Genomic DNA, 11,725 nt, shown 5'->3' with positions numbered 1-11,725 from the left:
ACACAGCTTGTCGAGACATTAATTTTGCTACATATAAGAATATATATAAGTATGGATCTACGACCATTATTTCGATGCGTTACAAACTTTTTGGTCAAAACCAATTTATAATGCCCTCCCCACATAGTGTTGTAGAGTATACATATCCGTAGTTCCAACACATTGCGTTTCAAAGCATTGCTTACATCTCGATCTCAACAAAATTTGCACAAAGAATCCATCCACCTCTTATTTCTTGTTACACATACTGTTATGACTTAAAACAAATATAAACAAGAATACACATGAACTTAATTTTATCCTTATGTTGAAAGTGGTTGCAATGAAAATTTATGATGACTTAGAATTGAGTTTCCTTATACATACATAGTTTAGTTCAGCACTAACAAGCTCAATGGAGTGAAGATGTTTAAAGCATTGAAAATTATCTCGCGATGATAAACTATTATTCACAGCAATTTAGTTTTTATCTCATGTGAAGCCACTAACAAAGAAAAGAAAGCACTCTTATGAAGTCAGTGTGGAAAATAGTAGAAAAGTAACAACAAAATCATGTACGAATAAAGCATTCCTTTGGTCGTAAAAAGTGAATAAGAAAGGAAAACTAATAAAAAAGGTTTTATGCAGGCCGACCCGAACTTGAAAATGGAATAACAAGTTTTCTTTCCTGTCCGACATTTTTGATGAAGAAGTTGTTTGACCTCTGTCAAATTATAAATAATTAGCTAATGATGAAGCCTAAGACACTAAATTACATAAAATCGGTAGGCATGGTTATATGGGAGCTATACCAAAACCGATGTCCACAGTTATTGGTGTGGAAGTTTTATCATTCCACTGGCTGGAAACCCTAAATGCCAAATTACACCCACAATTTTTGGTAGAGGAATTTCTTAACGACTAGGAACATAAAATATTAAATTATAGCTAACTCGAGGTGAAACTGTAGCTAAAAACCTCAATATATAAAATAGGGCTATCCTAAAACATGGAAATATGTTGAAAATTTGTAGTGGATAAGTTTTGTGACCATTGGAAACCACAAAAGTTAAACAAGTTACAGCTAGCTTAAATAGCTACTGTTCTCAAGATACCTAAAATCGGACGACCGTACCAAAACGTGGACCGATATTGTTCATTTTTGAACTTTACACGCCTATTGAAAAAATACATTCAGAAGAAAAAAATGTGCATTCTAGTTCAATTAATGTGGACGATAGGGTGATTACAACAGACGGGCATGGCTAGATCTACCCAGAATTTCACGCTGATCAATAATATAATATAAGCAGGAAAATTATCGGTAGAAGAACGGAAAAAAATACTCAAAACGGTTGTGCTAGGGTTGTGTAAAAGAGTGGCCCTAAATAAAGGGACATTTTGGGGCCCATATCTCAGAAAGTGCTATCTTCACCTAGCAAAAAACAGTCCTATGCCCAAAGAAAGAAGGACAGAATTCTCCATGGGCAATATGATACCAGTGTATGATATTTCGATATATCCACTGCATCCACCTAAAATTGATGCTGACATTTTAAAGCCGGAATTTCGGAGTTTTCTGATTTTTTTTAATAGTCCGGACACGAAACAAGATAATATTCCAAACTCATAAGAGGATTATAGAACTCGTGATTTTTTTGTCGTTTAATGTATATCTCATGGGTGTACTCCTTACAGTATCCTAGCCATCCATTTAACATTTACAAGTGTCATTCCACTTCCTTTTTACGCGACGGGTCTAATGAGCCCTTCCGCGATCGAATCCATCCACTAAAACCTCGGATATATATATGTATACCTTGGAAATAGAAAAATCAGCAAAAATATATTCTGACAAATCCGCGTATTAAACCGCGATTTTCTTTAGCCATTGTTACATAAATGGAATCCTTTATACGCGATTATAATATTTGCGAAAACGCGTGTCATAAATTACAAAGATACGCGAGTAATATGGGTCATTTACGCAAAATAGAATGTGGAGGAACATCCGCAAATCTTGAAGAATCTACTTGAAGTGGGTGTATATTGACGTATTTTTGATGGGCTCTAATGAAACCGGATGCGCATCAAAATCTTATGCACGTTGCGCGACTTTTACCCGCTTTAAGGTTTTTTGCATTGTGAGATGCAAGAGATTTATTCGCTGTATCCAAAATCGGACGCGCTAACTAATTCGCGAATAACAAGCTTTTTAATTTTCATGTTATTTGAATGATTGTAATTTCAATATTACTCTTAATTTCTTTTTCTTATAAGTTATCACAGTAAGCAGTTAAGCCTTCGCGATGGTAAACCATATTTCTTGATGAAGTTTTAGCAGTCTAAATTAATTATTATATGTGATTTTAGCGAAATAGTTGGAGAAGTCCCAAATATTTTTTCTAATTTTTCTAATCGAACCAAAAAAATATATGTATCTGGAATAATATTTTAACAATAAGTTTTTTCTCTTTTGTTGTTGTTATAATATGCAATTTATAGAGCCAATGTTTATAATTTTGGTTTCACATTTTGCACGCTTTGTCTAAATTCTGTACGTATTTGTAGTTTATATTTTAGAGGTTTATACAGACTCTGAGTTAGTATAATTTAGATTTGTTCCAGATTTTTTTATTTATTTTTTATCTATTTTTTTTTTATTTTCCGCGAAAATGAAAACAAATTTTAGAAATTATGGTGCATCTACGGATGGATGTCAAATGCTGTTACTGATATGTGCATACATTTTCTCAATACAACAAATTTTAAAATATTTTTTCTTTATAAGAGAATAAAAACTGCTATATTTTTTGCGCGCATAGGCCAATTTTGTGAGCGGGAACAGTTTTGAAACCCTAAATTTTTTCCTTAATTTTTTTTTTTTCAAATAGAATTGCATTATTTTAATGCGTTACAAATTGAAAACCAAACTTAATAAACCCTCCATACTATGGTGGAGGGTAAAAAACGAAATCAGAACCAAATTCCGCAAATGCTCACAACCCCTCAAACGTCCTTAAACATAATCTGCAAATCTTCAGTTTACGCACTAACAAAAGTATTGCCAACTGTACAATGGCTGAAATGTACTTCGGCTATGCTTTGCCGAGTTGTTTCATTCACCACCGAAACAAAAAGAATTTTTGGCAAATACAGTTAGTCAACTATATTATTGCAAACGATGAATTGTTAAACATTTTGATTTTTAATTAGAAATTACTACAACAAATTCTTTCAATAATGTTGGGTTTTTTGTACATATCTGTTGGTTTACCTGTTAATGACAACATCCAGCCAAAAAATGCAGACATCGGTCGTAAATTACAAAAACAACGGACAAAAAGTATAGGTACCTGGTTTTTGTGGTGTCAACTAAATAATTGCAAACTGAATGAATGTGCAATAAAATCGTGGGATTTTCCCAGCGATTTTTTTTTGGATTAAGTATTTTTATGATTTTATGGTATGTGGACATGTAAACCCATAATTTTTTATCATAAATTAATTGTTCTGTGTGTAACATAGGCGGTATATTCAGAAAAAGTGAATGTCAGGTAAACGGATTTCGAAAAATATGCTTCAGTTGGTCTATTCCAATTATAATAATGGTAAATCCGCAAGAGAAATAGCTAAAATCACCTCTCATAAGCTGATAACTATATGCAACATTATATACCGCACCGAGAGAGAAGGCAGGTTCAAACTAAAGACGTCACATTGTAGGCCAAAAGTAGTAAATCCACGAATTGGCAGGAGACTGATTAAAGAAATTGACGAAAGACCCCAAAGCAGCACCAGATAATTGCTTTTTCTAATCAAAATAGAATTCGGAGTAAGTGTTTCACGTGGAAAAGTCAGAAAAGTGCTACATAATAACAAGCCTTCATCATGAGTGACTAGGTAAAAAACTATTGCCCTCCCAGCACAAAATATAGAAACTATTCAGACTTGTTACAGACAACTTTTCATGCCATCTTAAGCATTGGGATGACGTTATATTTTCTGATAAGACTAAATTTATGTTGTACTATCACGATGGGCCTCAAAAAGTACTGCGAAACCCCTTTATAGCCATGGAAACACAGAATTTAATACATACCGCAAAGTTCGGAAAACTGTCAATTATGGTATTGGGTTGTATACCAAGCAGTGACGTTGGTGACATCCAGATTTTGAAGGAAACAATGACAGAGTACGTTTATTTTCGTGTTTTAAAAATTATTTAACCAAAAACGTCAAGAAATTTGGACCTGTTGACCCTGAAAATGCAAAAAATTGCAATATGAATACTACCAAGATAACGACCCTTCCTCATAAATCGTATTTATGTAGGACTTGGTTGTTATACAACTGCACCAAAGCCATTGACACCCGAGTCCAAAGCCTAAATATTAACCCAACATCGACAATTCATGGGTACACCTAAAGAAAAAAGTCGGGAATAGGTCGCCCACTAACATGGGGTACTAAATAAAATGCAATAAAGAAGAATGGCTAAAAAATACCATTGGAATATGACATTCCGTAACTTATTTATTAAATTCAGATACGTTTACAAGCTGTTTTTGATGCCAAATGTGGGCATAGGAAATATTAAAACCAACTTTTCGAAAAATACCGTGAAAAACTGAAAAGTTGTGAATTTTGCAATTCTTTAGTTGACAGTGCAAATAATGAGTTGTACTCATTTTTGTTAATTTTAAGAAAATGTTTAGTGAAATTAAGATACTTTTAATTTTATTATATTAATAAACATGTGTAAGAATTGTATTGTTAACAAAAATATTAATAATTATATTTATTTATACCAATAAAATGATGTTCTTTTTAAAATTTTCTAATAATTTTGTTTTTGCAATTATTTAGTTGACTAACTGTATTTACTGTGCGAAATGATCAACGACACACTCAGACACACACATTTGATTGCTTAACAACCCAGCTAACATTTTTTTCCGAATTCTTTGCGAATTCGGTCAGAATCTCTGCACAAGTTGCCGATTCTGATGCCGAATTCTTTCCGAATTCGGTACAAAAGTTGTATGGACGTGTCCACCGAAATCGGAAAGAATTTTCTAAGAAAATTCTAACAAAATATTAGAGTTTCGCAACGAATTCGGTCCGAATTCGGAAAAAAATTCTGGAAAATTCGGTGGAAAATTTAGATTTTTTGAAGAAAATCGGTCCGAATTCGGAAAGAAATTCTGGAAAAATTCGAAGAAAAGATTAGATTTTCTGGAAAAAATCTGATGAAATTCTTGGCCGCTGACGCCTTTGATATTGACACACAACACAGAACAAATCCCCAACTCAGAAACAATTCTCTTTTAATGCGCTATTTATGGATGATTCTAATTTCAAACGTCCTAATGATTTACCCTGTTGTTATCATATTGTTATTAATAGTAGAAGAATGTGCACGAGTATGTTAAAGCTATCAACACTAGCTTGAATTATTATATGTTGCATTTATATTAAAACAATTCAAAAACTGTATATGCGAATTTTATAAAAAAACACTTTGTTTTTCGACAACAATCGAACAAAAATATCCCTTAGAAAATCGATTAGAAATCGGAACGAATTCGGAACGAGATTCTTATGGTTCTTCAGAAAATGTGCAGAGATTCTTAAAAAAAAGTTTTAGAAAATCGGTACAATTTCTAGAAAAATATTAGAGAAATCGACAAATATCTAAAAAATATTCAGAAAATTTCGGAAAAAAATCGGAAATCAGAGCCCTCGGAAAAAATTGTTGGCTGGGAACCCTCCTATCGCTAACATCAACATACTGAACATACTACGGTTGATGTTTTCAACCACCAAACGAATCATTCATTCTTGAATCGTTCATGTGTTTTGAACTTACGCACTCACGAATGTAAACAAAACAAAACTAAACAGCGAGTTCGGTCAACGTGGGTTATGTTTCGTTTTGTATTGTTCCTATGGAAAATACGAAACGAAAAGATTGGAAATGTTATTTAAAGTATTTTTACTTTCCTGTTTGAGCCTACATAGAGAGTGGATGTATAGAGTGTGTTTTGCTGTGGAGAAAGACAATTGAAAGCAAAGAAAAAAAGTTGTGTTGTGGAGCTGTGTTTTGGTATTGCCGAGAGTGTTTGCTGTGGAGCATTTGGGCATCGTTTCCAGTAAGGTGCGGAAGGTAAATTGGTTTTGTGGATACAAGCTGGCCAGCATGGCCCAAAAAATGGAGGTTATGGACGCAACCATGTCCGAACCTCAACCTGATAATCAAAATGGTGGCGCACTGATAGAAAGAGATGGTATGATGACGAGGAGCAAAAGAGCTCTGGAAAATGGCGTAAGAGAGGGTGTGTGCAAAAAAAAAGTAGAGGAAAATGACATGGCAAGTTCATATGCCGATCTTCAAAGACAAAACATGAAAAAGCGGCGCTTTAATGATGAAATAGTGTTGTACACTGAGGAGCACAAGGGTGAGTTTATGGTGTTGGTAGACACGAGTGAGGCAGGAAATGTTAAAAATAAAAGAATAAAAAATGGATTATATTTGATTGAAAAATTAAAAAACATTAATATTCAAGAGCTTGATAAAATGAAACGTGTTGAAGCTATTGGTGTAACCCTTTACAGGGTCATCTTTGAGGACAGAATGTCAGCGAACAGCTTTGTGGGTAACGAAGAGTTGAAAGCGAAGAATCTTAGGGCATTCATTCCCAAGAATTTCGTTCAAACATTTGGGGTCATCAGGAATGTACCTGTATGTTTCTCGGAGGAAGAACTATTGAAAGAAATTGTCTGTGATAGAAAGGTTGCCTCTGTGAGGAGATTTAGAAGAAAAGTTGGCACTGAAGGTATGGACTTTGAGGACACGGAGACGGTGAAAGTGGGATTTTATGGTGACGATCACCCTTCATGGATTGTCTTCAATCGAACTGTTCTGGTTGTGGACACCTATTATCCTGCGGTAAGGCAGTGCTACAACTGTGGAAGATTGGGACACACCAAGATGGGTTGTCGATCCAATGAAAGATGTCTGAAATGTGGTGAAGAAGGATGTGATAAAAAATGTGGGATGGAAAAGTGCATTTTGTGCGGGGGTAAAGATCACAACTGCAACAACAAGAAAAAGTGCCCAAAGTGGGCAGAGGAAATTGAGATCAATATGATCATGACACGTAAAAAGATAACCAAACGAGAAGTTATTGAAAAATATAAAAGGCAGAATCGATTTGAGCTCCTATGGGATGACAATAATTTTCCGTCTATTTCAGAATCTCATAAGAAAAGTAATGGTGGAAAACAAGCTAATCCAACAACAATTGATGATGATGTGAACGCAATTTTAACACCATTCACCTACAATTCTGTAGCAAAGAAACCCAAGAAGCAATATGTCCACAAACCCGGCGTGCAAATGGCGAAGCGCATGTTTGAGGAGCCCTCTCCCAAAGCTCCAGTTTTTGTCAAAGAAAACCAAAAAGTGACTGAATTGGAGAAAGTCACTAAAGAATTGCTCAAATTTATGGAGGATTTTTTCAAGAAGGACAATAATCAAGTGGCTTTGGAGGCTATGAGCCACTTTCAACAGAGAATTCTAAAATGTGGTGTTCCCATGGATGCTGTAGAACATCAACAATCAATAAGCCAACATGATGGAGTGTCTCAAGGTATTCCAGTTTAATATACAATCGTTCAAACATAACAAAAACTATGTTGAATTCTTTACTAACAAAAACAAATATGATATCGTTATTTTGTCAGAAATATTTGCTGAAGATAGAAGATATAATAACAAATTGGTCAATTTCAATCTGCTTCAAAAATTTAGAAGTGATGGCTACGGAGGGGTAGCGATTGCTCTAAAGAAAAATATTAAATTTGCAAAAATAGTGTACGAAACTGAATATGATATAATTTTGGTCAAGACCCAAAACCTTCAAAGGAATTTTGTTTTTGCATCGGTATACTTCCCACCGTCTACATCGTTTGAAGAATTTAGAGAAGAGACAGTGAAGTTAACTAGTTTTCTGGAAAGTTTTGATAACGTAATTCTCTGTGGTGACTTCAATGCTAGAAATAAATCATGGGGAGATTACCTAACATCCAGGAAAGGACGAGAGTTGGAGATCTTAACGATTGATGCTGGTTTTTCATGTGTCAATAATGGAAAAGTGACTTTCAATAAAAACAGATCCTCTAGGGGTTCAGTTCCGGATCTTACATTTACAAAGAATGGCAGAGTTCACAGTTGGGATGTGCTGGAAGGCTGCTTTGGAGGCAGTCACCACCTCCCTATATCTTTTGAAGTTGAGGTGTGCAAAACAAGAAGATCTAAGATAGTGCAAAAGTCAAAACTTCTGGCAGCATTGGGAGATCTCATTCTCGAACCGGATTTTATGGATATTGAAAGCAATATGGCGGAGGAGATTAAGGCCGCCACAAAAGAACTAAATGATGGCTGGTCCCCAAAGTACTGGTGGAACAAAGAACTTGCTGTAGCTTATAGAAGACAGGTGGCGGCTGTGAAAAAATCAAGGAAAGACCCTAGTTATCAAAATCTTGAAAACGCCAGGAAAGAGATAGAAATATGGAAGGCAATGGTTTTGAAAGCAAAAAATGAACGTTTTTTAGCAAAAATTGATGAAATAAACAGCAAGGGCAATGTGAGGGAAGCATGGCGATTCATTAACAACGTGAGAAACAGAAATGTGACTGCTGAAGGCTACTGGAATGAAGACAACAATGGTGAATACCTGAGATTCCTGAAAGATCAAGTACCAGAGACAGTGACGCAGGATGAGATTGAACAAGAGTTTTCTGACAATTGTGATAGTATTACCTTTGAATTTGACCATTTTGAGCGTATACTTGCTAAAAAAAGAAGGGCTCCGCGGGAGGGCATGATAAAATTACCTATGAGATGATAAATGCCCTACCGGGAATATCTAAGAGAGCGCTGCTCACCGCCATGTATAACGCGTTTCTGGATAACTCCATTAAGGATAGCTGGAGGGTGATTAGGATAGTACCGATCCCCAAACCGAATAAGGACCTGAACATCATTTCAAACTTTAGGCCTATCTCGCTGATCTCGGTTTTCATTAAATGCATCAATTTAATGTTAAAAGATTTTCTCCTTAGTCATCTGGACATTAACAATATTCTGCCTGATAGGTCTTTTGCGTACAGAAAAGGATGGTCTACGGCTACGTGCCTGAATGAATTCCTACACAGAGTTGCCCTATTGAAAGCAAACAATTATAAAGTCCTTGTTCTGTCGCTGGATATAAGCAACGCGTATAATTGTGTCCGAATTGACATCTTGGCAAAATTGTTGAAAGAATATAATGTGAATCCACAGATGTCCAAATGGATCGTCAATTTTTTGTCCAAGAGGATATTAAAGCTGGGAGACACAGAAATTGAAGTGACAAATGGCATTCCTCAGGGAAGTTGTTTGTCTCCGGTTATTTTCAACCTCTATACGGCAAAGTTGCATGAGATGGAAGATCATCGAACAATGGTATATCAGTATGCCGATGATTTCTTAATAATGGTCTTTGACAAAGATTTTGATGTTGCCATGGATCATCTTCAAAGGAAGACTGCTATCTTTCAAAGGAAGTGTGAGAACTTGAATTTATCCTTCAACCCCCAAAAATCAAACACTATTTACTTCGCGAAGAACAGTGTAAAAGAGATTCAAATCAGCATTAATGGTTTTCCAATACAACAAGTCAAGAAACTAAAGTTCTTAGGTAGAGTCATCTCCAATTCTCTAACGGTCAGAGATCACTATACCCATATTAGTGACGAAATCAAGAACAGAACTAATTTACTCAGATGTCTAATGTCAGTGAGGGGTGGTCTTCACCCGAAGCTGGCCTTGAATACCTACAAGGGCCTAGTGAGGTCAAAAGTTGAATATGGTAGAACTACGACTGCACATGCGCCAGCGTACGTAAACCAGGGGATCGAAAGACTTCAAAATGACATGATAAGGAGGTCTCTGGGAGTAGTTAAAACCACACCAACACATGTAGTATATGCGCTAGCCGGTGAGATGCCCCCGATGTACCGAGCCAAAATCCTGACTGCAAAAGAGATCATCAGGATTATGCAGACTAATGAAAATTTGTACGACATTATATCAGACAATCCCTTGGTGAAGTCTAGTTATAGTGCTATATTCCATGAATTTGCAGATATCTTTAGAAACATAAAGCTAAACTCCTACACACATCAAGACAAACTTAAGATCAGATTCAACCTGTTGCCCTCTACAAAGCAAAATACCCCTATGGAAGTCATTCAGTCAATCTACAATGCAGAAATATCATACTATAAACAAAATAATTATATAATTTTCGCCACGGATGCGTCGGTTGGCGACTCTGCCACGGGATGTGGTATATATAATGCCTCAAAAAATCAACGTTTTCTCTTCCAGATAAAGTTTAAATCCTCGTCAATGTTTGGTGAACTCTACGCCTTGCGTAAAGCGCTTGAAATTGCGGCGGAGGACAATTACAACAAATGTGTCTTTTTTACGGACAGCCTTGCAGCCTGTAAGGCTTTAGGCTCCGATGAAACTGACAATTTTTTAGTTGCTGAATTTCACAATATTCTGGAGAATTCGAACATTACTAACTGCCATGTGGTTTGGACCCCGGGCCACAGGGGCATCCAATTAAATGAGGAAGTTGACCTGCTGGCTAAACAGGCTGTGGCTGTAGGAGCCCCCAGGGAGGTGGGACTTACACCGAAAGAGGCTTTAAAACAAATACAAAATAAAGTACATCAAGACTGGACTGAGAATTATCGCAGTACCTGTGAATCCAAAGGGAAATTTTTCTTTGAGGTAACAAGCGGAGCATTAGAAAAACCTTGGTTTTGGAAGGTGAACATGACTCCCTCTGAAATAAAACTAATAAATAGACTAATGGTTGGCATCACTTATGACAAGGTGTATTTACATCGTATAGGTGCATCGGAGTCTTATCTGTGTGATGTATGTGAGCTACCAGAAAGTGCTCAGCACAGTATTTTTGAATGCTGCAAGTATGTGCAGCTAAGAAACAAGTACCCTGTCCTATTTTCCCAACACCATAACCTGACAACCCTCCTCCAATCCAAAAATCTGAACTTGTATAAACTTGTCCTTGGATTCGTCAAGGAGGCGAAGTTATCCCTCTAGTTCCTTCCCATCTACCTACTGTGATCATATAACTGTGATACTAGAATATAAGCATGTACCTGATTTGATCAATACTAATTTATGCTTTACGATCCCCTTCCCCATTTTTGGCCCATATCTTTTTATTTTTCTACAGCTTCCACATGAACTTGCTGTAATCCCTGGTACGTAGACGCTTCGAATGAGCTAAACTTCGGGCTGCCGATTCCTGGAGATATCTACAAGATTGGTTATGGATTCAATCCTATCGACTTTAATACCCTGAAATTATCATTTGAACACACACTCTATACCACTGCTCAAACAGGTTTTCGTGAGTTTTGTTTTATGTCTTTTGCATGTTACATTTATTGATATGATTGGCGACTAATAGTACTGATGTACACTCGTCTTTATTTGTTATCTTTGCTGAATATTACAGCTGTCGTTACTTACCAATAATCTAAATTGGATATATCGGAACCTGAGTATAACCTGGCTACGTGAATCCTAGTGATCGCCAAATTTTCGTTCATTCCCCCAAAGGGGTCAAACAATCAATCAATCAAGTATTTTTACATA

At 36.1% G+C, this 11,725-nt stretch overlaps 1 protein-coding gene across 2 annotated transcripts; it reads left to right on the top strand.

Annotated features, from left to right (window-relative positions):
* The first annotated feature begins 5,990 nt into the window (after positions 1-5,990).
* Positions 5,991-11,472, top strand: LOC141391110 (uncharacterized). 2 transcript variants are annotated; one of them, XM_073964031.1, is made up of 3 exons: positions 5,991-6,440; positions 7,239-7,634; positions 11,301-11,472. In XM_073964031.1, exons 1-3 carry the CDS (start codon positions 6,182-6,184, stop codon positions 11,309-11,311), a joined length of 666 nt encoding a protein of 221 aa, XP_073820132.1. In that variant the 5' UTR covers positions 5,991-6,181; the 3' UTR covers positions 11,312-11,472. The 2 variants fall into 2 exon arrangements, with proteins under 2 accessions (XP_073820132.1, XP_073820131.1); XM_073964030.1 differs by lacking the exon at positions 11,301-11,472 and having other exon boundaries at positions 7,239-7,858.
* Positions 11,473-11,725: the final 253 nt, after the last annotated feature.

Source organism: Musca autumnalis, unplaced genomic scaffold (assembly GCF_047663935.1).
Source record: "Musca autumnalis isolate F117 unplaced genomic scaffold, ASM4766393v1 scaffold_1, whole genome shotgun sequence".
NCBI classification, from domain to species: domain Eukaryota; kingdom Metazoa; phylum Arthropoda; class Insecta; order Diptera; family Muscidae; genus Musca; species Musca autumnalis.
The sequence above is the reverse complement of the archived record's forward strand: the minus strand, read 5'-3'. Positions and strand labels throughout refer to the sequence as shown.